The sequence below is a fragment of the Balaenoptera borealis genome (genome assembly GCF_965194805.1).
Source record: "Balaenoptera borealis genome assembly, chromosome: 8".
NCBI classification, from domain to species: Eukaryota; Metazoa; Chordata; class Mammalia; order Artiodactyla; family Balaenopteridae; genus Balaenoptera; species Balaenoptera borealis.
Genome location: NC_138865.1, coordinates 58,546,684 through 58,569,450, shown reverse-complemented (window position 1 = coordinate 58,569,450; position 22,767 = coordinate 58,546,684). Strand labels below are relative to the sequence as shown.

Genomic DNA, 22,767 nt, shown 5'->3' with positions numbered 1-22,767 from the left:
TGTAAGGTAAACAGCATCTCATTGTTTAACAGGGAAACTTATTAATGCTGTAAATGCATGAATGACTATAAAGCAAGATTTGGTTTGGTTTATCCCTCAAAAAGGAAGGAATCACCTTCTATTTGAGTCTTTTAAAAGACTCACATATTAGGGGGCCTTTTCTCAATTACTATATCTCAAATCACAAAGTAATGTTTTGGGGAGAAAAATATAACTTGAAACTACAAAAATCAATACAAGGGTTGGGTTTTAACAGAGGTTTTCTGACAGAATCGGTTGCCACTGTAGCTCTGTAACAATACCAAGAGACTTTGGAAACATTAAAATGTGATAAATGAATGCATGTTTTTTTGGTTGGGCAAATGGGAACTCTTCACTGAAGAGAAACAGGCCAAATGTCAATAAGACCAGATATAATGCAGATATCCAAATAGTTGGCAAGACGCCATGGTGTCCTCCATCACTGGAGTCTATAAGCTAAAGGTAACACAGCAGTTTCAGGTGGATTCAATCTGACCCACAGGTATAATCTGTTTGGTATTTATTTTAAAACAATGCTTTAAAAATTTTGAATTAGTTGCCAATATTTTTTAAAATCATGAAATGTCTCATAAAAATTGAGATTCCATATTTTCTCTTCAAAAATTGCAATATCTAATAATACCAGGCCTGTATGACTATTTCACTGTAGCCGAACAGTGCCACTCCCTTTAGATAAGATATGAGATTTTCAACGTAAAATAGTTCCTCCCTGGCCCCTTTCACTGATTTGCAGTATCTGACAGATGTAGGCATTTGAATGTTTGACCACAGCAAACTAAAGATTTCATCAGAAATGAGTCCTGAGTTAGGAAAAGCCTGCTTCTTTGATTTTCTGATAACATTGGGTTTTAGAGTTGAAGTAGAAAATACATGTATCAATATTTTAGAGAGCCTTTGGTTTAGGCTAGTAGAGAAGAGGGATTCTATACAAATTACAGAGTGCCATCCTCCCTGACCAAACACAGGTACACGCGCGCGCACACACACACAATAACCGCTAAATGACAGTGATACTGCTTCTATAAATTAAGAAAAACTAAATATTCAAGATAATTTTCAGAAACTTCTACATAAACATCAGTGTCATATCATTCCCACTTAATCGTTAAACTTGCAAGACCAAGTAAGCCCCAAATGATGGATCTCAAAAAACAATCAGAAACTCAAGGGAGGCTATCTAAGTGACTTGCCAGTTAATCTAATTTTGGAAAGAATTAGTACATTGGTTCCCAAGCTTTGTGACACACTAGAATCACCTTGGATCTTTCAAAAATACGGATACCTGGCTCTCACCCCCAGATATTCTGATTTAATTAATATGGGATGTGATCTGGACATTGAGATTTTTTAAAGCTCCCCACGTGGTTCTAACGTACAGCAAGTTCGGAAACTACTATAAAAAATTTTCTGGTTCTATAATGTATAACAAAGACATATAAATTTCTTTCTAGAAGAAAGTACAGAGAGTTCTCAAAGCTTACATAGCAAATGATGGAAAAGTGAAACTTGGGAAAGAGGGTAAAGGAGGTTTACTATATCTGGCATGTAATAAAACAAGCAATACATTTGTAATTTTTTTGTGTTGCCTGAATGGTTGCTATGCAATAAAGTGACCAAAAATTACCTTCATTGACACTAGAATAAAAGGCTTTCAAAATTTTCACTGAATTGTTCGAACTTGAAGAAATACAGGCAATAGTATTATAATACTACAAATATTTAAGCAACATTATATCAATAATATCATGAGGTAAGTGGCACCATCAAAAAATTCCTTTACTAAATAAAAATATAATTTCTCAGTAATTATATATCATTCAACAAATATTTACCTAGCAACTATTACTAAGTGACAGAGACTATTTAGGCACTAAGGATACAGTACTGAACAAATGAAGAAAACAAAACAAAGAATCTACACCCTCACAGAGGTTATATAGATCTAGAGTGGGAGGAGGGAGAGACAAATAAATAAACAAGTAAACTGAAAAGGAGAGCCAGAGAGTGGGGGATATGAGGAGTCAGCTGAGATTTGTGGTTTTAAATTGGGAAGTCTGGAAAGGAAACAATTGAGGAAAGACTTGAAAGTGGCGTTACATGACATATATAATTAATATACTAAAGGCAGTCAAATACATTAATAAAGATGATAATTCCGGCATTGTAAAACTGATAAATCTGAAGGGTACCATACCTCCATGTGGGATCTTTGGGTTCTCAGGGAGTCTTCCTGGATCAGTTATTGAGGCCCTCACTAAGGCAACCAGACAAAATATGGCAATGCCATAGAATACTTGGAAATAAACAAACAAATAAGTAAATAAATAAAATTAGTATTTACCCTTCAAAACATTTTTTCAACAAGCATATCTAAAGGATAAATGTATATTTTAATTAATACCATCAGGATAAATAATTTTCAAATATAAGATGGAAAGATGATTAATTCATTTCATTCATCAAATAATACTGCCAAGAGGATTATCTAAAATGTACTAATTTTAAATAGTTATTTTGTATAATAATAACTGATAAACTTGTTATAAACCAGATTCTTTATTAACAGAAATTCCCTACTAATATTGGTATAAATGAATCCCTTTTAATTATTACATGTACTATATTTGACAGAATCAAAGCAGCATTTTTAAACCTATTCTACAATTAAACTTTTTCATTAACTCTAAGTGGCTAGCTTCAAAATTACATTGGGTTAGTGATGTTCAATTGCTCTTTTCAATAGATCCTAAGATAGTTAATTTGAAAATAAAGAATCTAGAAATTGTTGTGTTTCAAAATGAATAACTAGAAAAAATAACAGTAAAGGAAAATATATTCATTCATTTATAATTCTACCTTTTAGATGAAAAAGAAATAGGCATTTTGTTGGGGGGATAAAGGCACTGCACCTGTAATAGGAAACTTAGTTCAAGTGCTAACTCCAGGACTGACTGCATGGTATTGGTCAGTTTTATCATTTGTAAAACAGATTATACTTCCCAGAGCTCTTATGAGATCAAAAAGACATAATGTACATGAAAACTATAAATGCCATGTACATGTAAAACATATCACTACAATCTTATTCTTTTAATCATAAGCAAACTATCACCATTAAACTATAGGAGAAAATAATTATCCAGAAGTTCAAAGTATTATCATAATCAAAATCATAATCAATAATTTTTATATCATGAAACTTTTTCTCAATAATGTGTATCATAATCATTCTTAAAACTCCTTCCACATTTGCAATAAGTATATAACAGAAACAATAAAAATACACACAGACCTATATAAATAGCACTATTGTGCCAGTCTTTTATTAAACAAAATGGTCTCTATATATTTTGTAGGGTTAGATATGAAGATATCACATTTATCTAACCCTGCAAAATATATAAAGGCCATTCTTTTTAAAAATGTCCATAATTTAGTAAATAACGTCATATTAATAGCACTGAATAATATTAAAAGTAAGGTTATTATAGTGGTATTATACTCCAAAAACATTCACAATGAGAAAAATCTTGAATTATCCAAAGAAATAAATAAAGATCTAGCAACTTACTTATTATTAATATGCCTGGAATATGTCCTTCTTCATAGTGAGGAAAGAGGACAATTTTGGGAATTAAAACAAAGTTGTATAACCAGACAAAGACAATCAAACCCATGCAGCACCAACCATGTGGGTCAACAACAAAGTGAATCCGGAGACCCATTTTGCAGTCCTATGACTGCCTGCCAACCCACAAGGAAAGATGAACCTAAGGAAAGGGAAAAAGAAAAAATTACTTATATAGGAAAAATTATTCGAATAAAACAAAACTACCTTTTTGGCAACTATGAAATGACACTTAAATTTTCTTTCTATGTATATTTTTGACAAAATAGGACACTTTAGAAAACAAAGGGAAGTTTCAGGCTATTAAAATTTCACCATAAGCTTCAAATAATTTAATTTCAATTTTCATATGACTTGCAATCATAGAGTATAAACTGGCATTACCTTCTGAAGTTAAACACAAGTCTGCCCTTAACTCAGCAATTCCATGTGTAAATTCAAGAGAAATGAGTGCACATATTCACCAAAAGATATGATTAAAACTACTAAAAAGTTTTGTACGTAAGACTAACTGATGGTAATACAAATCAAAAGAGTGCTCATCTTGTGGTGGGAGGGGTGTTTATTAATTGGGAAGGGAAATGGGGGAAATTCTGAGGAGCCAGAAATGTTCTATATGTTGACCTGTTGCCTTACAGATATACACATATGTAAAAACTCACTGAGCTATATACACTTAAGATTTGTTCAACTTAATTTAATTTTAAACCACAACAAAATGCTTAAAAATCATTTTGAAAAATTATAATAAAAAGTGAAAAGTAGTTACAAATTGCCAAAAATACTTAAATTCATGGAATGAAGCCCAGCTAATATTACTATCAATTCGAGAAGACTCCTGCTTAAATGGGGCTTTTTTCAGTTCAGCGTTAACAAAATGCTAATAGGCCTCACAATGAGAGGCTTAAAGTTAAGATACTTCTACATATGGTATTAAAAAAGTGACCTAAAATATATCCTTACTTTAGTAGCTATAACTTATAAACTTTAAATAATAAATTACTATATGAGGTCTAGGGGGCAACTTTTTTTACATAAAATACAATGAAATAATACAATAATACACTAGGACAATGTTTCTCAAACCTATAAGCAAACTGGAATCAGTTGAAGAGCTTTTTAAAAATACTTATTCCCAGGCCTCATTCCAGATGTACTGAATCATAATTCTTTACAGAGTAATGCTCAAAAACCTATAAAATGTTCTAAAATGCTCCCCAGGTGTCTCGATACAGCTGACTGGTATCCAGGAACCACGGATCCAGGAGCTTCACTAAGACTTCAATGTACAGCAATGAGCTGAACTCAGTTCAACAAATATTCATTGAGCCTCCACTATATACTAGTCACTTGCTAGACACTGTAGATACAATGATGAATAAGACATGGTCTTTGCTTAAAGGAACTAACAGTCTAATTGGGAAAAGAGTCATAAAATGGGTTTAATATAATACATTCCAGGGATGTGGACAAGATCTTACTATAGGCACAGAAAGATGGGGACTGATTAAATCAGGGCAAGACCCCCTGCAGGGGAGTGAGCTGAGTTCAATCTTAAAAGAAGAGTAAAAGTTATCCAAGCAAAGAAAAGTGACAACAATACTGCAAACAGAAGGAAGAGCAGGAGGTAGACAAGAGTAAAAATTGTAGGAGGTATTACAAACTGCCGTGAGAAATCACAAACCTTTCAGTGGAGAGCAAGTGGTAAGAAATAAAGGGCTATATCATGATGGATATAAAGATGCCATTCTTAGGCACTGGAAAGCTACTAAAGCAGGCGGGTAACATAATGAGGTTTGTATTTTAAATAAAGGATTAAAGCTCTGGTGTGGAGGATGAAATTAAAGACAAAGATCATTTAGGCTAAGAGAAGGCAAAAGCCAAAATTAGTTTTGGAGAGATCGACTGAAGAAACAGAATCAAACCAGTAAGCTTCTGGAGGATGACTCCCAGATTTCCAGCTTACATCCCAGACTACTTCATTCTAAGGATAATTTATCATCAGTTGAAGAGCCTCAGGGTACTACACCCTTTAGAGGCCTTGCCAATGTTCTTTAAAGTTACAAAGCTACCAGGACAAAGAAAAAAAGATTAAGGATTAATTTTAAAAGAATACCCCTATCCTATTATCCCTAGAACCTGGAAACACTGGGACAGCAGAAAAAAAGACAAGAACTCAAACTCACCACCCAACTCTTTAAATCAGATATGGTCTCAGTTAGGACTTATGTATGAATTTTAAAATAGGAATAATGCCTAGGCCTTTAAAAAAGTAAAAGTTGAACTTCATTACCTTTTAATTTAAAAATTAAAAGACCTATCAGTATCACTAAAGTGAGGAAAGTCACAGAGGATTTAATTTTCTAGGTATGATTATTTTAAAAGCTAAATGAACTCAAATACAAATGACAAGCTATCAACATACCTAAAAAGAGAAACATTAAAAAGAATGTTTATTTTTATAGTCTTGCCAACCATCAAGTGCTAAAAGAATGACAGAAGGCTCTGTCTCTCAACATGTTCAATATCATTAACTTCATGTACTTTCTTTCTTTTAATGTTTCAGTTCCATTCACGACTAAAAAAACAGACAACGAATTCTAGTAACTACACAGAACAGAGTAATTTCATTACTTATTTCTAAATGTATTAGTATTAGAAACAGAAAAGCATACAAGCCAGCAAAACAAGTAGCAAAATTATCACACTCATTTGTTTTTTTAAACTCTATTTTTATTCTCCTCTACCAGAGAATAACAAATTTTTCTTATCACTGCAAGAGTTCCTCACAACAGAAACTATAAATGAAAAGTATAGTTTAAAATGTGTCTGTTTTTCCTGGATATAAACATACACAGACAACAAGCTCTAAAAGAACAAGCATCCCCAAGGAAAAGTACGCTAAGGAGAGAAAAATAAAACAATGAACAAATAAGATGTTGAATACTTTTTTAAATACCTGAGTAGTGAAAATTAATCCACATAATTAGTGCCACATAATCCTTACAACTAGATTGTAGAGAAGAAAACAGTAGCCTTCCAAGAGCTACAAATCAGATTACAACCAGAAACGTGTAACTGGTAAAGTTGCAGGATCACTCCACTCAGCTATTATCTACCAGGCGTGGCTCACGGCTGAACAGAAACTATTACACATCCTGAGCAACAACCAAACTGAACACAATGCTGCTACTCAGTCTTAAGGGTGGCTTCTGTAAATACTTTCATCAGCTAGAGAATCCAACATATTAATCTGTATATTAAATGGTGAGCTCATAACTCTTTGATGTAACTAGTGGACACACTGGTATTTCAACATTTTTGAAGATTGATATCTGGTAACTATACTTGAGCACTCTAACTTCATTAATGATGTAAATTACTACAGCACTGACTTTTTTTTTTTAAAGAAATTATAACTCAACTCTAATAAACTAGACTAGTAAATATTCACAATGTTCAAACAACTCTGGTAGGAAACCACCTTTCCTTTTTTTGCCTTTTCAGGCAACAAAATTTCACCACATATTTTCCTCAGGAAGAATACTGAAGTCACTATGAAAAGAAAGTGACAGAAAACTATTATTTGACAGAAAACTATAACACCAGAATGCAGATTTTAAAAAATGATAAAAGTGAGCCAAAATAATTTACAAGAAATGGAGCCAAATGAATATCTCTAAACTTGCAGTTTTATATGACTTGCCACCTCAGCCAGTGGTCTTATTATTGTTCCATGAATATGAAAAATATATTCCCTCTCTCATTCCTTCTGTCCAAAATGTCTCTACCATTTTGTCTACTTTATTTAAATTCAACTCATACTTCAAGGTCAATTTGAATCTCACTCGCCATATGAAATTCTTCCTGGCACCTTAGTTCACAGTGATTTCTCCTTCTCTTCAAAATTCCAAATGAAAAGCAAAACTAGTAGAAGAATATAGCAAGTGGTTTTATAATCTTAGAATGAGGAAGATCTTCAACAAGACCCATAAGCCACCTTTGACCACATAAAGATTAAAATTTCTGAAGCTCAAAACACACCAGAAACAAAATGAAAAGACAAAGCATCCCTGGAAAAAAAGAATATACCATATGACTATTAAGAGTCATACAAAGTAAATACACAGAGCAGCAATTCACAAAAGAAAAAAAAATCCAGTGGTTAATCATTACTGATTAGGAAAATGTGAAATCACTAGGTATATTTTTTACCCTTCGTACTGACAAAATTCTAGAAAGACAGGTGACACCCAATGTTGAAAGGGCACAGAGAAAAGGACAATCTCATCCATTGCTGATATACATGTAAACTGATAAAATCATCTTTGGAGGGCAATTTGGCAGTGTCTATTAAAATGTCAAACTTTTTGACCCAGCAGTTTTACATCTAGTAATATCTACAAAAGTATTCATTAGAGTGAACAGGTATATATACGTACAAGGATGTTCTATATAGCACTATTTGTGATCACAAAAATATGGCACAACCTAAATGCCCTTGTAGAGGGAAGGCAATGGTCATATACTATAAATTATAATACATCCATAGTGTAGACTATTTCCAAGCTACTGCAATTTTTAAAGAAGAAAAAAAGGAAGTAGATCTAGATTTGCATACGGCTACCCACACATAGTGTTGAGTGAAAAGAGGCAAATTATATAGGCAAAATCTATGGTGGGGGGAAATATCCTAACAGTAGCTTCCTGGAGGGAGGGGAGGATAAAGACAAACTAGGAAAAAGCATAAGGGAACTTTCTGGGGTGCTGATAAAGATCTCTATCTTAACAGGAGTTTGAGATACACAGGTCATACATTTGTTGAAACTAGGCAATACACAAGATTGGTGCATTTCATGGTATGTAAATTCACCTTTAAAAAACCCTTTAAACCAATAATGAACTCTATCTAGTTAATGATATGGATGCTGTATTATTGGGGAGAGGGGGAAGGAAGTATACTGATGTCTGCAATTTACTTTCAAATGGATCTCCCCAAAACATGGACTGATGTGTGGACACAGAGATGGATGAGTATGTGATATAGTTCAGTAAAATACTGGTTGTAGAATCTAGGTGATGGGTATTCAGATGTACGTTGTATAACATGATTCTTTTTTTGTTAGAAAAAATATATGTATAAGTAATTTCTGTATGGGCGGAAGAAAACACATCTACCAAACTGTTAACAGTGGTTACCACTGGGCTGAGGAAGGAAAGAGTAGTGAGAAGGAATGCTGTCACATTTTATATACATATTTATGTGTTCATGTAAGTTTATTAGTAGACATATGTACTTCTAAATTCTTCTCGACCAACTGAAAAATAAAGATAGCCAATGAGGTGTGATTCGACATTACAACCTCACAAACAAAATTTTTACTTTTAGCCTCTCTTTATCACTATGTATTATCCTTATAGGAAATGTTTTTAAAATTAATATCTTTAAAAATGCAGCACAGAAGCATCAGCTGTAAAGCCATATAAGACTTATAATTCAGGAAGATGTTTCTGAAACTTGTATTATTTACAGATTTTTTTCTCTATGGAGAAAGCCTTATTTAAGAAAATGTGGAGTTAAAATTTAATATGAAAAATTTTATATAAACATAAAGTAACTATCTTTTTTTTGCAAATGAAAGATTGTTAAATTCATCTAAACATAACACTTTACAGATACTACGCTGCACGATTCAGAAACATATTCCCATTAAAATTAAATGCACTTACCACCTGCAAATTCACTGAGATGTGTTGTAATTGTTCTGGTACTTGCATTTAGAGGTTTTATCTTGATTCATTCTTTTTTTTTTATTACATCCCAACAAATGGATCTCTCCTCAAGAGCAGTTCTCCGTGTGAATCTATTAATGGTTTAACAAATAATATCTCACAACAAAGATAAAAATTGTAAGCAACTAAATATTCTAACCGTAAAAATGTCAATTACGAAAAAAAAAACGTTTAAATTTAGAAATAAAGTGATTTAACTCTACTTAATTCTATGCTTTCATATCTAATCCAGCCAGCCCCCCAAAATCTTTATATGATTACCATTATACATGAACGTTCTCTCTTTTGAAACCACCCGGTTCCCATAAAATCAAATTAGTATTACATGTCGAGCATTTGGGCTTCATCAAACTTACTGACCACAAATCACAAAATGACAATAAATTCTGAGGTCACTGATGTGACAAAATCCAATGTAATATCTATCAAGATATTAGGCCTGGACTATCTAATCACAATTGATAAACATAAAATAAAGAGTTTAAAATAGAAGCACATATTAGTTTAACTGTTTTAAGGAAAAAAGTTATCCTCCTATAATGAAACCATTAAGAGAATCAACCATTAAAGTTAGTTTCTACAGTTCAGGCTTAAACAATAATACTGTAAAGAGTTCTAAAAAACATATACTGATTCAGTATTTCACTAATTCAATCATTATCTATATTACTACGCCTTGGCACTGGTATAGATAAAAAAGAGACCATCCTTATTCTCAATAGAAACAAACTAGTAAACAGACATGATCAATACCAAGTAAGACAAAGTAAGACAGAGGGCAAGGGGGCAATAATGCTTCTCATACAGGAAGGGTGTTGGTTCATGGAACTTTTCAGTTATGTAAATATTTGTGTGTACGAGGTTGCAATAAAAAATTTATTTCTTTCGGTAAGTTACCATCAGGAAAAGATTTCTGGAGAGAACAAAACCTGAGGATGAAGAATGGAGGCTCTTAATGAACAAGAGAGCAGAGTACGCAAAGGTATAAGGGCAGGTAAAGAAAATCTAAGTAAACTGAAATGACTAGAGTCATCACATATGGAAGAATGGGATAAAACGCGTTTAACCTTTCGACCACAAGCATCTTTAAGAAATATAGTTCAGGACATCTGGTAATATATACACAGAAATATATGAGATATGTGAGTATGTATTTCACATATATAAAATATAACTGAAAAAGTTTAATGAAGTGATATTCACCCTGACTATATGTGACGTACTCTGATACTGTACTATTTTATTATATTTCACTTTAATAAAAATATATAATGCTGGTCACAGCCTACTAGACTGATTTCATGACCTATAAGAAGAGAGTGATCTAAGAATAAAAAAACACTGTTAAACCATGCCAATGACTTTGGACTTCACCCTGAAGACAGTAGTTTGGAAAGTACTGAAGGATTAAAGGCAGAAGAATGCCATGATGAAATGTGCATTTTGGAAAGAAGAGCAACACTTTGAAGAATGAACTTGGGTGGATGGATAAAGTTCCAAGACTGACTATATGAAATAAGCTAGGCTTACTGGTTACTCAGGTGAGAAATGAGGACACATGGTAAGTACCCCAAAAGCAGTAACTTCTAAAGGAAGTGGGGAGGGGAGGGGGGTGAGGAAGGAACACTTAAGACAGGAGGTATGCTGGAAAAGGGCAGAATAAGAACCTAATGAGTAAAACTGATAGGACGTGGTAATCAATCATGCAAAGGGCAGATGCTAGGATGACTCCCAAGTTTTTGGCTTAGGGTCTAGGTGAATGGTGGTACCATTCTCCAAGAAAGGAAATAAAGGACAAGTTGTGAGTTTGCTCTGCATACTGCTTACCATAGCAATAGGAATCTATTACATACTGAGGATGTGGAAAAAAACATCAAAATCATTATCATTACATTTCCATTCCCCTTACAGACTTTTTTTTTAAACTGTACTTTCTCCCAGGGTCACTTTTTCTATGGTCCATGATTGTTAGATTGTGAAATATAACTTGTTTATACTCTAACTTTCTAAGCTAATTTAAAGTGGTCTCTTTGGCTGCACATTTGATTCTTAGAGACAAAATACAGAATGATATAGTAAAGGAGCTGCTACTCTAGTGGCAATGAATGAATTCGTCTTCCTCTAGAAGAGATCTCAAGCAGAATTAAGTGTGGTACAATGAAGTGCTCTGAAACATGGCCAAAGTCAGTAATGCTGCTCAGGCTATGACTCTAGGGTGGCTTCTTACTGTTGCAGCAAAACAGCAGTTTCCATCAGTAACATTAGGTAACAGCACAAGCCAACCATCCCTGAGTCAAACCCTAGTCACTCACTGGCTTAAAATCAAGGAAAAAATCCTATTTTACATTTACAGTTATCAGAACTACATCACAGTCATAGCACCCAAAATGAGATGAACATTTTATCTAGTTCAGCATCGCCATCACTGTGGAATCAAATCTCACCCACGTGATATAAAAGCAATTCTAGTCTTAAAAACCCAAGAAATTTTGTGATAACAAAGAATATCTCAAAGTTCTATAACTACAAAATGTTGTCAAGTATTTTTAACATTGCTACGTCTGAGACTGCAATCGACAATTTACAGGGCAAACAAACAAACAAACAAAATCCCCCCCCCAGGGTCAAAACAAAATGGTTAATATACAAATATATAAAATTTAAACCTTATTACTGCAGCTTAAAATGAATCTTACATATTTATACAGCTATTTAATTTCTGATTTTATCAACTCTGAAAAACTGGTCAAGTAATTCTACCTAAAATAACCAGATATAGCTGTCTTTAATAATTAGCCAAAGAGGTAATCCAATTTTTAAAACATCAGAGGTATTCAGTTTATTTCAATAGAGTAGGAAATTAATCTTATACAGACATTTAAGAGAGCCACATTCAAATTATGAAACAGCCTCTTATTAGCTCTCCAAACTTCAGTTTCTTTTCAAGCTTCAGTTTAACCATCTCTAAAATGGTAATAAAAATATCAACACACAAGGTGGTTGTCATACTTAAAAGAGAAATTGCCTGGCAAATGATAAACACCTCCAACAATGGCAACTTTAAAGGGGCGTTTGTGGCGGTGGAGGACAGGGGGCACTAAGGATGAGTTGTACATCTAGTCTTACAAACTCCAGGATGAAACAGTGTTTCTGGGTCACCATCATTAAATACAATTTAACTATACCCAGCTGCCTACCTTCTCTAACACTGAAGTCTGAGAACTACTTGTCAGAGATGAGAAACCTCAGATAGTACAGTACACAGTCTTTTCCCTCACATCACACTATAAGCATGTAGGGAGGTTGTATTTCCACAAGGCTGGCGTGAGGTCTCTTCAAGCAGAAAACCAAAAATAGAGATCTTATCTAAAATAGAGTGACTGAACTAAAGCCTGTAAACTAAATCTCTTTCAGGTAAAAGTGGAAGGACTGGGAAATTAAGCAATGAAGCATGGCAGAAAATCAGGACGTGATTTCAAAAGCTAAGGAAGAATGCAGAATTAAAGTAGGGAATTCTGACCCAACTGCTGAGTTCTCCAGGAAGACTCTGTTAAAATGTGGGTAGACAAAGTGTCAAAGCATATCAAACCTGTACCATCAATGGTTTCAAGAATCCACTTCCTAGAACAAGTCTTTAAATCACTATGTTCTGGACAGAACTGAACATAAGCTGTTGCTCTTCTGTGTACCCGCCTCGTGAGTGAAAAAAATGTAAATTAATACCTTTATTAAAAGTATTGGGCTTCCCTGGTGGCGCAGTGGTTGAGAGTCTGCCTGCTAATGCGGGGGACGCGGGTTCGAGCCCTGGTCTGGGAAGATCCCACATGCCACGGAGCAACTAGGCCCGTGAGCCACAACTACTGAGCCTGCGCGTCTGGAGCCTGTGCTCCGCAACAAAAGAGGCCACGATAGTGAGAGGCCCGCGCACTGCGATGAAGAGTGGCCCCCGCTTGCTGCAACTAGAGAAAGCCCTCACACAGAAACGAAGACCCAACACAGCCATAAATAAATAAATAAATAAATAAAATTAAAAAAAAAAAAAAAAAAGTATTACACTACAATGACACACTTCTTCAGAATCTCCCAACAAAAAGCAAAAATAACTGGGAAGGTGTGTGATGATATGAATTAAAGACTACCAAATACTGTTTCAATCAGTACAAAATGTCTAGGCAGGACTCTTCATTTAGGAAGGTATGGGTGTGGGAAAAAGGACAGGACAGGCAAGGGAAGAACTGGAGTTAAATGCAGGGTAGGAACAGAAGGCACAGGTAAACTTTGCTCCAAAAACAGCACAAGGAAAAAACTTCAGCTACAGTGAAAGCCAGAAATTAGGCTCTGGCATTTCCTGGGTGTGAATCAGACATGTTCTTCCATGAGGAAAGGCAAGCCAGCTACTTACCTCTATCTAGTACCCACTGCACCAAGAACAGATTGAAAAAAAAAGCAAACAAACCAAAAGGCTAAATTAGATTTCCTTCACACCAGGCTTTACCAGAGCAGACATGATTTAAAACCAATAACACTAAAAGAAAAAAAAAATCTCTCCTTGCTTGCTGAAGTTGAAAATCCTGCAGCAGGTAAAAAAGTTATTCATTCCATAATTACAGATAAAAGGCTTAAAATCAGAAGCCTGGTTGAGATCACAGTGGAGCACATTAAGTTAAAATTGAATGAATCAGTGAGTAGTAAAATACTAATTTTTACCTAACTTGCCCTTTTGTGGAAGTGGCAGCAACAGATAGATGAAGAGAGCAGAAACCTATTCAGTCTCTTAAATGGATCAAGTCAATCTACCTGAGAGGAAAAGCACAGGGAAAGAGGAGGGCAAAAAGGCAGAAGACAAACTTTGAAAATACCACATTTTTTCCCATGGTACATCAAAAGAGGGAAATAAGTAAATAATCTGCCATCACTTTAAGATATTTTGGGGAAGGTAGCTACCATGGAGAGCAGTGCTATTTCACGTCTATTAAGATATGCTTTTTAAACTAGGCTAATAGCTCAATTTACCAAAGATTCTTAACCAAAAAAATCACTACTCTGAGAGTGGCATGGACATATATACACTACCAAATGTAAAATAGATAGCTAGTGGGAAGCAGCCGCAGAGCACAGGGAGATCAGCTCGGTGCTTTGTGACCACCTAGAGGGGTGGGATAGGGAGGGTGGGAGGGAGATCCAAGAGGGAGGAGATATGGGGATATACGTGTATGTATAGCTGATTTCACTTTGTTATAAAGAAGAAACTAACACACCATTGTAAAGCAATTATACTCCAATAAAGAAAAAAAAAAAATCACTACTCTGATAATAAGCAAGACTGGTGTTTTTCCATTTTTCTTCATGTCATTCACCTATATTTTTGACTGCTTCAAATCAACACATTTTCAACTTTAATAAGAGGTATTAATTCATTGATTATTCTACTACATGCTACGATGCCGTTTCTATTTAGTGCATGTGAAAAGTTGAAACTGAGCCCTAATGTTTTACTAAAGTAATATAAAATGTCTTCATTCCTTAATATAAAAGTAAAACTGAGCTTCGGGAACAACTCCCTGGTAATAAAAACAGCTTTTCCTCCGCCTTCCCTGTTATGCCTGGTAATACTGATAACGCCACTATGTAGCCTTCTACACTGAAAAAGATTTTATTGACTCACATTCAATTACAATTCCTGAAAAAAAGCTCCATGGAGACATTACTAGACTTCTAAATTCATTTCTTCACTAATACACGACATTACTTTATCCATGTGCTTTCCCACAGGTTCTGAATCAGTCTCTATGAATTAGAGAAATCAGGCAGTGAGTAAATAAGAAGTAAAAAATTTTATGATTCACTGGTTCCTTCTTTAGAACATACCTGTTAAGCTGATGGTTACATGTTTGCATTTTTAAATGCTTACATTTCTTTTTATTAAGTAAAACACCCCAGAGATAGGCAACGTGACACCGTTTTATTTAAAATATGCTCTAGTTCATTTACTCCAACTAAGGCTTCGAAAGTACGTTCAATTTAACAGAAGTCACAATAGTTTGAAGGGACTTAATATAATCCTATTGTTTTACCTCCAAAATGAGGAATTCTGCAATAGTACTACACCAAATATTATTCTAAAAGTATGGAATTATACATTTTTTGGTTATATTTTGATATAATTTTACTAATACTTCTTCAGGTAAATGTTTTAAAAGTAACTTTAACATGTTAAAGGGTCTTAAATTATTTACAAACTTAGCATATGTCAAGTAAGGATGGGAAAGCTAAAATGAGCCTTAAAGAATTTATCCTGACTTCCTGGTTGTATAGATGAAAAATGGCATGGGTCACTGACTTACCCATGACCCCACAGCTAAATAGTGACAGCAATGGAACTAAAATCTAGTTTTCTTTCCACGACACCAAATCATTTGGTTCCTTCTTTCCAACTGATTTCTCATCTCTTCAAAACTCTTTTTTGCCATGACAACTTAGCACACCTACGGGAAAATAAAGCATCTCTCTGGATTTTATCTTTAAAATAAATAAAATCTAAAGAGTTGGAAGGATTTAACAAGATATTACACCAAAAGCCTTTTAGTTCAGGAATGGCATATACTAAGCAATCATCAGATGATAATTACTATTACTTTTTACTACAAGGAAGGCAGTGAATTTTTTAAAGTACACATATTAGGCCTTGGATCCATTTGACAAATATTTAACCTGCGTGCTTAACTATCGTTAGTCGTCATGATTTTATACTGTAACTTTACACTATGATTTATGACCCGCTCACAAGGACCTTGATTTTTTTTTTCCTCTTGTACTTTTATAGACTGCTATATTGCAATATTTTCAAGTAATAAACTGGTCAGGTTCTCTTAGCCCTAGAGATACAGACATCCTCCACTGACTCACAAGGAATCTTAAAATACGCCCCAAATACAGCTTGAGAAAGACCACAACTTTAAATGGACTCTCCAGTTAAAATCCAGCGGTCTATTACAGTGAATGGTAACAAGTGCAAACTGCCGCCATCCATAAGCCATTTTCTTAAAACCACTCTTGAATCTGGGGGAGGGAGGCAGAAGGTCAGTAAAGGAGCAAACTATTTCTCCTCCTGCAAGTCTGCTGAAGCCTCACCCAGCGATCTGGAAATGAATGAAAGGCTGTGATGGCAAGGATAAATCCCAGATCCCTACGCAGGTCTCCGGGCGCGGGTACAGAGAGGGAAACTACAGTTCACACGCGAGAAACTCAGGGCACAGGTTTTTTAAAATTAAACACACACACACACACACACACACACACACACACACGAAAAACTACCCCAAATCATCTTGACTGGAGCACGAACCCACCCACCACCAGTTATAGGAGGGGCAGTTGGCGGGCGGCTGCAGCTCTGGCTGAAGATGCTGGGAGAAAGGCCAGGCCCCAGGCGGGCAGGGCACGCATTAGACCCGGGGTTCTGAGCGGGAGCGAGGGCAGGTGCGGGCAGGGAACAGGGCACGGAACAGGGGCGCAGCCAGGGGCGGGCGGCCGGGCGCCGGGCTGCAGGGGCCGGGGGCCGGGGGGCGGCCGTGGCGTTCTCGCGCCTGCACACACTCACCGGCGCGGGGGGCTCGCCTCTCCTCGCCGCTGTTCTCGCGGCCGCCGGCGGCTCTTCCCCCTCCACCTCCGCTTCTTCCCCCTCCGCCTCCTCCTCCTCCTCTAGTCCCTTCGCCGCCACCGCCCAAGCCGGGCTGCGCTCCCCTTCCGCTTCCGGGAGCCAGAGCGCCGAGGCCGGCGGGTTAGGTGTGCGCCACCCGCGCGGTGGAGCGACCGGCTGTCTCCTCCGCCGCCGCCGCCGCCGCCGCCGCCGCGGTCCCAGCTGGGCGCCCGGGAGCCGCGATGGGAGCCGCCGAGGGCCTAAAGACCAGAAATCGCGCCTCGAGCGCGCGGAGACGCGCCGCGGCAGCGTGCCCTGCCGGACAGCCATCACCCGAACACCCGTCCGTACCTGACGCACCTCGGCGCCGCCGCCCTCCCCGGCTGCCACCTTCCCAGCTCTGCCCACGCTCTCCTCTTCCTTCCACACCATTGTCCCCGCTCTCCTGAGTGACTGGAGAAGGGCCTTTCTTTGAGGATCGCATTTATCCTCCTCCCGTACTTCGGGAGGGATGCCCCACGGGCCTCTCTACCCCTAACGCGCTCTGGATGTCCTCTGGTACCTTGCTTCAAATTGCAGTCCCCAGCATCAGCATCCTCTGGGAAGTTGTTAGAAATGCACCATTTCAGGCCTGCTGAATCAGTATCTGTATTTTAACAAGATCTACAAATGATTCCTACACGTGCACCTTAAAGATTGAAAAGCACTGGCCTCTAGTGAATGGTCTTGCCCACTTCAAGAGCCACAGTTGCCCAAGACATCCATGATTTTTTCCTATTCCTGTCGGCAACCAAAATCCATACTGAAACAAGCTTTACTTTGTGTTTCAGATGCCATCCAAAAGTTGCTGACTTTCCCATTCCTGCAACCTAGGAAAAATAAATTGACGCTACACTGCAAATAATCCACCTCCCAATCTCAATTCGTATCTTCATCAAACATCAGAGATATGCTAAAACCTTCCCTCTCCCCCCTCACCTCAGCTGAACAATACTTTGGGAAGGTTAAAATGTTTGCAGTAACCTGGAACTAGAGCTTTGTGACTGCATGCCATGGGAGGAATAATGTGTGAATGGAAGAAATATTACTTGCTACATAAAATCTGAACTCTTTATAGAATGGCATTGAAAGCCATTCTCCACAAACTGGTCCCTACCTACCCCTCCCGTCTTACCTCTACCTAACTTGATTCTTCTGCCCATCCTAGAATGCTGTCCACCTTCCTCTCTGATGATCTTAATTCCATCTGGACTTGGGAGTCAGCTCAAATCCTGCCAGCCCAGAGTTCCCTCTCTCTCAATATCACACACACTGTAGCTTATTTTGGACTCTTATGTTATCTTGTATTACTAGGTAGTTTGAAACATGTTATGTCCTGGTTTCTGAATTAATTACCAATACCTCGCAACCTTAAAATCCTACATCAGTGGTTATCAGCGTGTGGTTCCCACACCAGTCGCATCAGAATCACCTCAGAACTCATGAGAAATCCATATTCCCCAGCTCCACCCCAGATCTACTGGATCAGAAACTTTGGGGGTGAAGCCCAGCAATCTGTATTTTATCAGGCCTTTTAGATGATTCTAATGCATGCTCATTTTAAAATTACTGAGTTAAAATATTATCTGTTAATCCCAAAGGAACTCATTGGTAGGGGTTGATTTGACTATATGCAAGTTTTATTGCTTTTCAGATTGAGAACTAAGCTCCTTCTCTCACGAATAGCTAGGTTTGAAGGTGGTCACACTTGCTTTTGGAAGAATTATCATTGATTTTCATAATGCTTTTGCTGTAGTAGGAGTTTTATAACTGGGTTTGTTTGAAAAGAAAGAAGTAATAATGATAACTAGTCACTTTGAGGGAGAGGAAACATGGAGTTTTGCCCCCTAAACCCTGGCACTGAATAGCATATTCTTTTGCTCTCTCTTAGCATACCCTTGTGAGAATAAGCTGTGGCAAATGATCTCAACAGGTGCCAAAATGAGACTTAGTTGATGGGCATGTGAATGCACATGACTATTGGAAGTGTACATATTTTTCATGCCTTTTTCTAATGCTAACCTGTTATTAGCCAAATCAGTTCCACAGAGAATTTTCTAAGAAAGGCATGGAAGGAGAGAAGTGGCAGGAAAAACATTCTCAAAATCATGAGTCTTTTTCTCATGGGCAGTATCATCAAGGGCCTATCCCTTGCACTGAAGGTCAAGTCATAGTTCTATCATTCATGCTCAACATGGACTGTATTGTCTTGCAACCCATATACTTAGACACCCGTGTTAAAGTGAGAGAATAGGAAGATATGGCATCATATAATCCTTTTGAGGAGCTTTTCTATTTAGTCTAAGGATGGAGAAAAGATATATGTCAGGCACTATATTTTCCCTCCAGAATTTTGGTCTTCATGGTGCCTGTGACTGACTGAAATGTGATTATTAATCAAACTAATATTTATCTGGGAATAGAAAAAGTAGACGAGAACAAGTAGCATTGCTGCCACTGCCAATTTGGCTTCTCAACAAAGGCACAGTCAGGGCATTTATGTGGACAAACTCAGCCAATGACTGTGCTGCTGTGCCTTGACTGGGGAGGATAGAATTTTATTGCAATTTCCTAAAGTCAGTGAAAGTTCAGTCCAGAGTTTAATCAGTACTGGCAAATAGCCCTTGGCAGCTTTGGGTGGATAGCGTTCTCCACCTGCCCAGCTGGGTACCATGCCCTAAGCACCCACATTTGATGCACATTCATGATTTCTGGGTTGCTTGTAGTCCTCTCCCCCATCTGTTTGAGTGGCAGAGTGCCCATTCCACAACAGTCTAATATTCTAATAGTTATTCTTAACCTCTTTGGGGTTACACATCTCTTCGAGCATCTGCTGAAAGTTGTAGACCCTCTTCCCAACAAGTTACACAATTATATAACATGTACATACAGATGTATACATAAAGTTTCACAAGATACTTCACCTTCCCATGTCCCCAGAGCTGAAGTCATGAACTTCAGGTTAAGAACGTAGAGAGTTCTATGTTCCCCAGGACGTAGAGAGTTGGTAAAATAACGCTTTTCCCCCCAAATATCAAGGATAACTCTAAAAAACACTGCATTCTTAGGAGACGGAAGAAAAGCAATGCTAACCAGAGGCATAAACAAAGTGCTATGGGAATGCTAAAGAAGCAGCTGGTAGTGTCAACGGGGTGATTCAGGAGTGGCTTCGTGGAGAAAGTTCTTGCATCAGATAAGTGAGAATAGGATTTTGATTGGGACATCCCTCCAGGATGAGGGAAAGTGTAAGCAAAGGCATGGAAGTGTAGAAGTACAAGGGTCGCTCTGACGTGGCTCAAATGTGAAACACATAGAAAGAGAGGAGAATGGAAAGGTAGAACAGAGCCAAATCATGGTGAGCTTCAAAGACAATGAAATTTCCAATGAGGAGCCATTAAGCTTTCGGAGTAGGGTAATAGACTTGCTCTAATCTGGAAAGACTATTTGTGAGGGCAGTGGCTTCATCAAAAGGCAGAGTGGTGGGGCATTTGGAAAAGTTCTAAATATCCTAAATTGGAACCTATGAGTGAAACCACCTGGCTTTGCCTCAACTTTTTAAGGTTGCTTGATGTTTGCTCTAGAGTTTTCTATTAAGTTAAATCAAGATGAACCCAAATACTTACAATTGGTTAGGTGGGGAAATGTATTTCAGTGAGTTTAGCATCTGGGATGCTGAAAGAGTTAAAATCTGTTTGGAATTGAAAGAGGGAAAACCAACTTGGACTGAAAAGAGAAAAAAGCCCTGCCACTAATCAGGCTGGGAGGACAGACACAGATGAAGGCAGCTGCAACGTTAATAGAAAACACTGTTTCTGCCAAGATCAAGCAGCAGTTCGAAATTACAATAACGACCCTCTCTTTGGGTGGTTACTGACCAGTGATGCCCCAGACCACGTGCTATTTTCATTTCTTACTAGGGATACCCAATTGCTCAGTCATCTTGACACCTTCACTTCATGACAACACCCAGTTCCTAGTTAATTGCCTCTTTTTCTAATCGAACCTCAAAACAACAACCAATGCAAAACTGGTCCCTGCTTCCCTTAGACCATCTTCAAAGTCCTTCAGTGAGAGCCCAGTTCACAAAAAGATGCCTACCTCTTCCTGCTTGTCTAGCGGAAGACAAGCAGGATGTGCCCTCCCTTTTTCCAAGGCAATAAATCTGCTTTTTTTCATGCTACAGACTTGTTCCCGGTAGTCTTTGGCTGAGTAAGTTTTAAGAACCCATTTGATAATGAAAGCTACCTGTTGTCAGGACTCAAAAGTCAAGGTTCTTCAGGAAAGAGGTCTCCCTTTCTGTGTCAGAGGCACAGCAAAGTAGCTGCCATTCTCAGTAACGAGACTCAGCAGTTTCACACGCGGACTCTTCCAACACAGGAGGAAGTGATGCTTTGGGCAGATCCCCCTTGCCCCTCATCCTTTAGAGAAATACGGATTGAGATAGAAGGTTTTTAAATGCTTTTAAAAACGATTTTTGTGAGTGGTATTTTCAGAAAACAGCTTATTCTAAGTAAATGGGATTAACAGAATTCCAAGACAGAAATAAAATGGGTCTAGAAAGATGATGGCAAGTTCTGCCCTGATTCGATGCAAGGAACATATTAAAAATAGGGCAATTTTGATGATGCCGACCTCTTTGCATGACAGAGAAAGATTGAGTGAGATTTTCATCGAGAGATGTTAGTATAAAGAAAACAGCAAAAAGAGATGGAGAAAACCTCCAAGACAAGACAAGACCATAAAAACAGAGAAGAGGAAGACAAGTTAGAATTGGGAGCTTAAACAAAGTGAAAGGCAGGAGCACCAGTAGAATCAAGAGTTCAAATAGGAGGGTTTTCTTTGGTAGAGAAGAAACAGCTGCTTAATTCTCAAAGTCAGAGCAAAGAGGAGCCAGAGGGTAACCAAGTGGGAAATCTTGAAGGGGAGAGGAGGGAGGCTAAGAGTTAAAATTCAATGGCTTCCATCTTTGTGCAGACACAAGAACAGGAGGTGCTGGGCTATCTGAAAGGGAAAGAAAATAGGGGAATGTTCAGCACTAGGAAAGGGGATGAAGAGACTAAAAGGGACAGCCCACGTGGCTCATGTGGAGATAATGTCGACTAGGGGGATAAAACAATTTCTGAGTCCTTCAAAGAAAACCCAGATGCCAGAGATAATAAAAATAGTACTTTCTACTGTTCTGCATAAGAGTACTCATGGCTGTAAAACACTTTAGAGGATTAACTTTTGTTGGTTTCCACGTATACTAACTCAACAGACCTGCTTTGGATTCATGGAATCTACATCTAATATAAATGAAAAAAATTGAGGCCACAAGGCATTTCACACCCTGCAGTGTCACAGCAGGAAGCTGTAGCCTTAGGTGGTAAAAAATAATGTAATTGACATGGGTGCACCACCACATAGAGATGCCTGGGAAAATTCCATAGGTAATGCAGGCTCCGAGTGTCACAGTGGAGAAGAGCATAAGGCAAGCAAATGCGTAATTGAGGAATTCAGTGCAAGCGATGGTGAAAGACTGATGAACTATTAGAATGCACTGACCACATCTTGGGTTTATTAAATACCTGTGCTGCTTTGGATAGCAATACCTGCCAAACTGAGAGACATGCACGCCACACACACA

At 37.5% G+C, this 22,767-nt stretch overlaps 2 protein-coding genes across 4 annotated transcripts in view; both read right to left on the bottom strand.

Annotated features, from left to right (window-relative positions):
* Positions 1–17,141, bottom strand: part of ZDHHC21 (zDHHC palmitoyltransferase 21) — an 85,707-nt gene extending 68,566 nt beyond the window's left edge. The window contains exons 1-3 of one of the 3 annotated variants that reach the window (XM_082401687.1): positions 17,064–17,141; positions 3,614–3,812; positions 2,237–2,335 (exon numbers count right to left, since the gene is read on the bottom strand). In XM_082401687.1, coding sequence (XP_082257813.1) covers positions 2,237–2,335; positions 3,614–3,767 — 253 coding nt within the window. In that variant the 5' untranslated portion in view covers positions 3,768–3,812; positions 17,064–17,141. Of the gene's footprint in view, positions 1–2,236; positions 2,336–2,898; positions 2,952–3,613; positions 3,813–6,629; positions 9,377–17,063 lie in introns of those variants that run through there. The other 2 variants (XM_082401688.1, XM_082401689.1) reach the window with 2 other exon arrangements.
* Positions 17,142–22,055: 4,914 nt separating this feature from the next.
* Positions 22,056–22,767, bottom strand: part of FREM1 (FRAS1 related extracellular matrix 1) — a 201,237-nt gene continuing 200,525 nt past the window's right edge. The window contains exon 3 of the transcript XR_014247351.1: positions 22,056–22,142. The gene's annotated coding sequence lies outside the window, so the exon portion shown is untranslated. The remainder of the gene's footprint in view (positions 22,143–22,767) is intronic.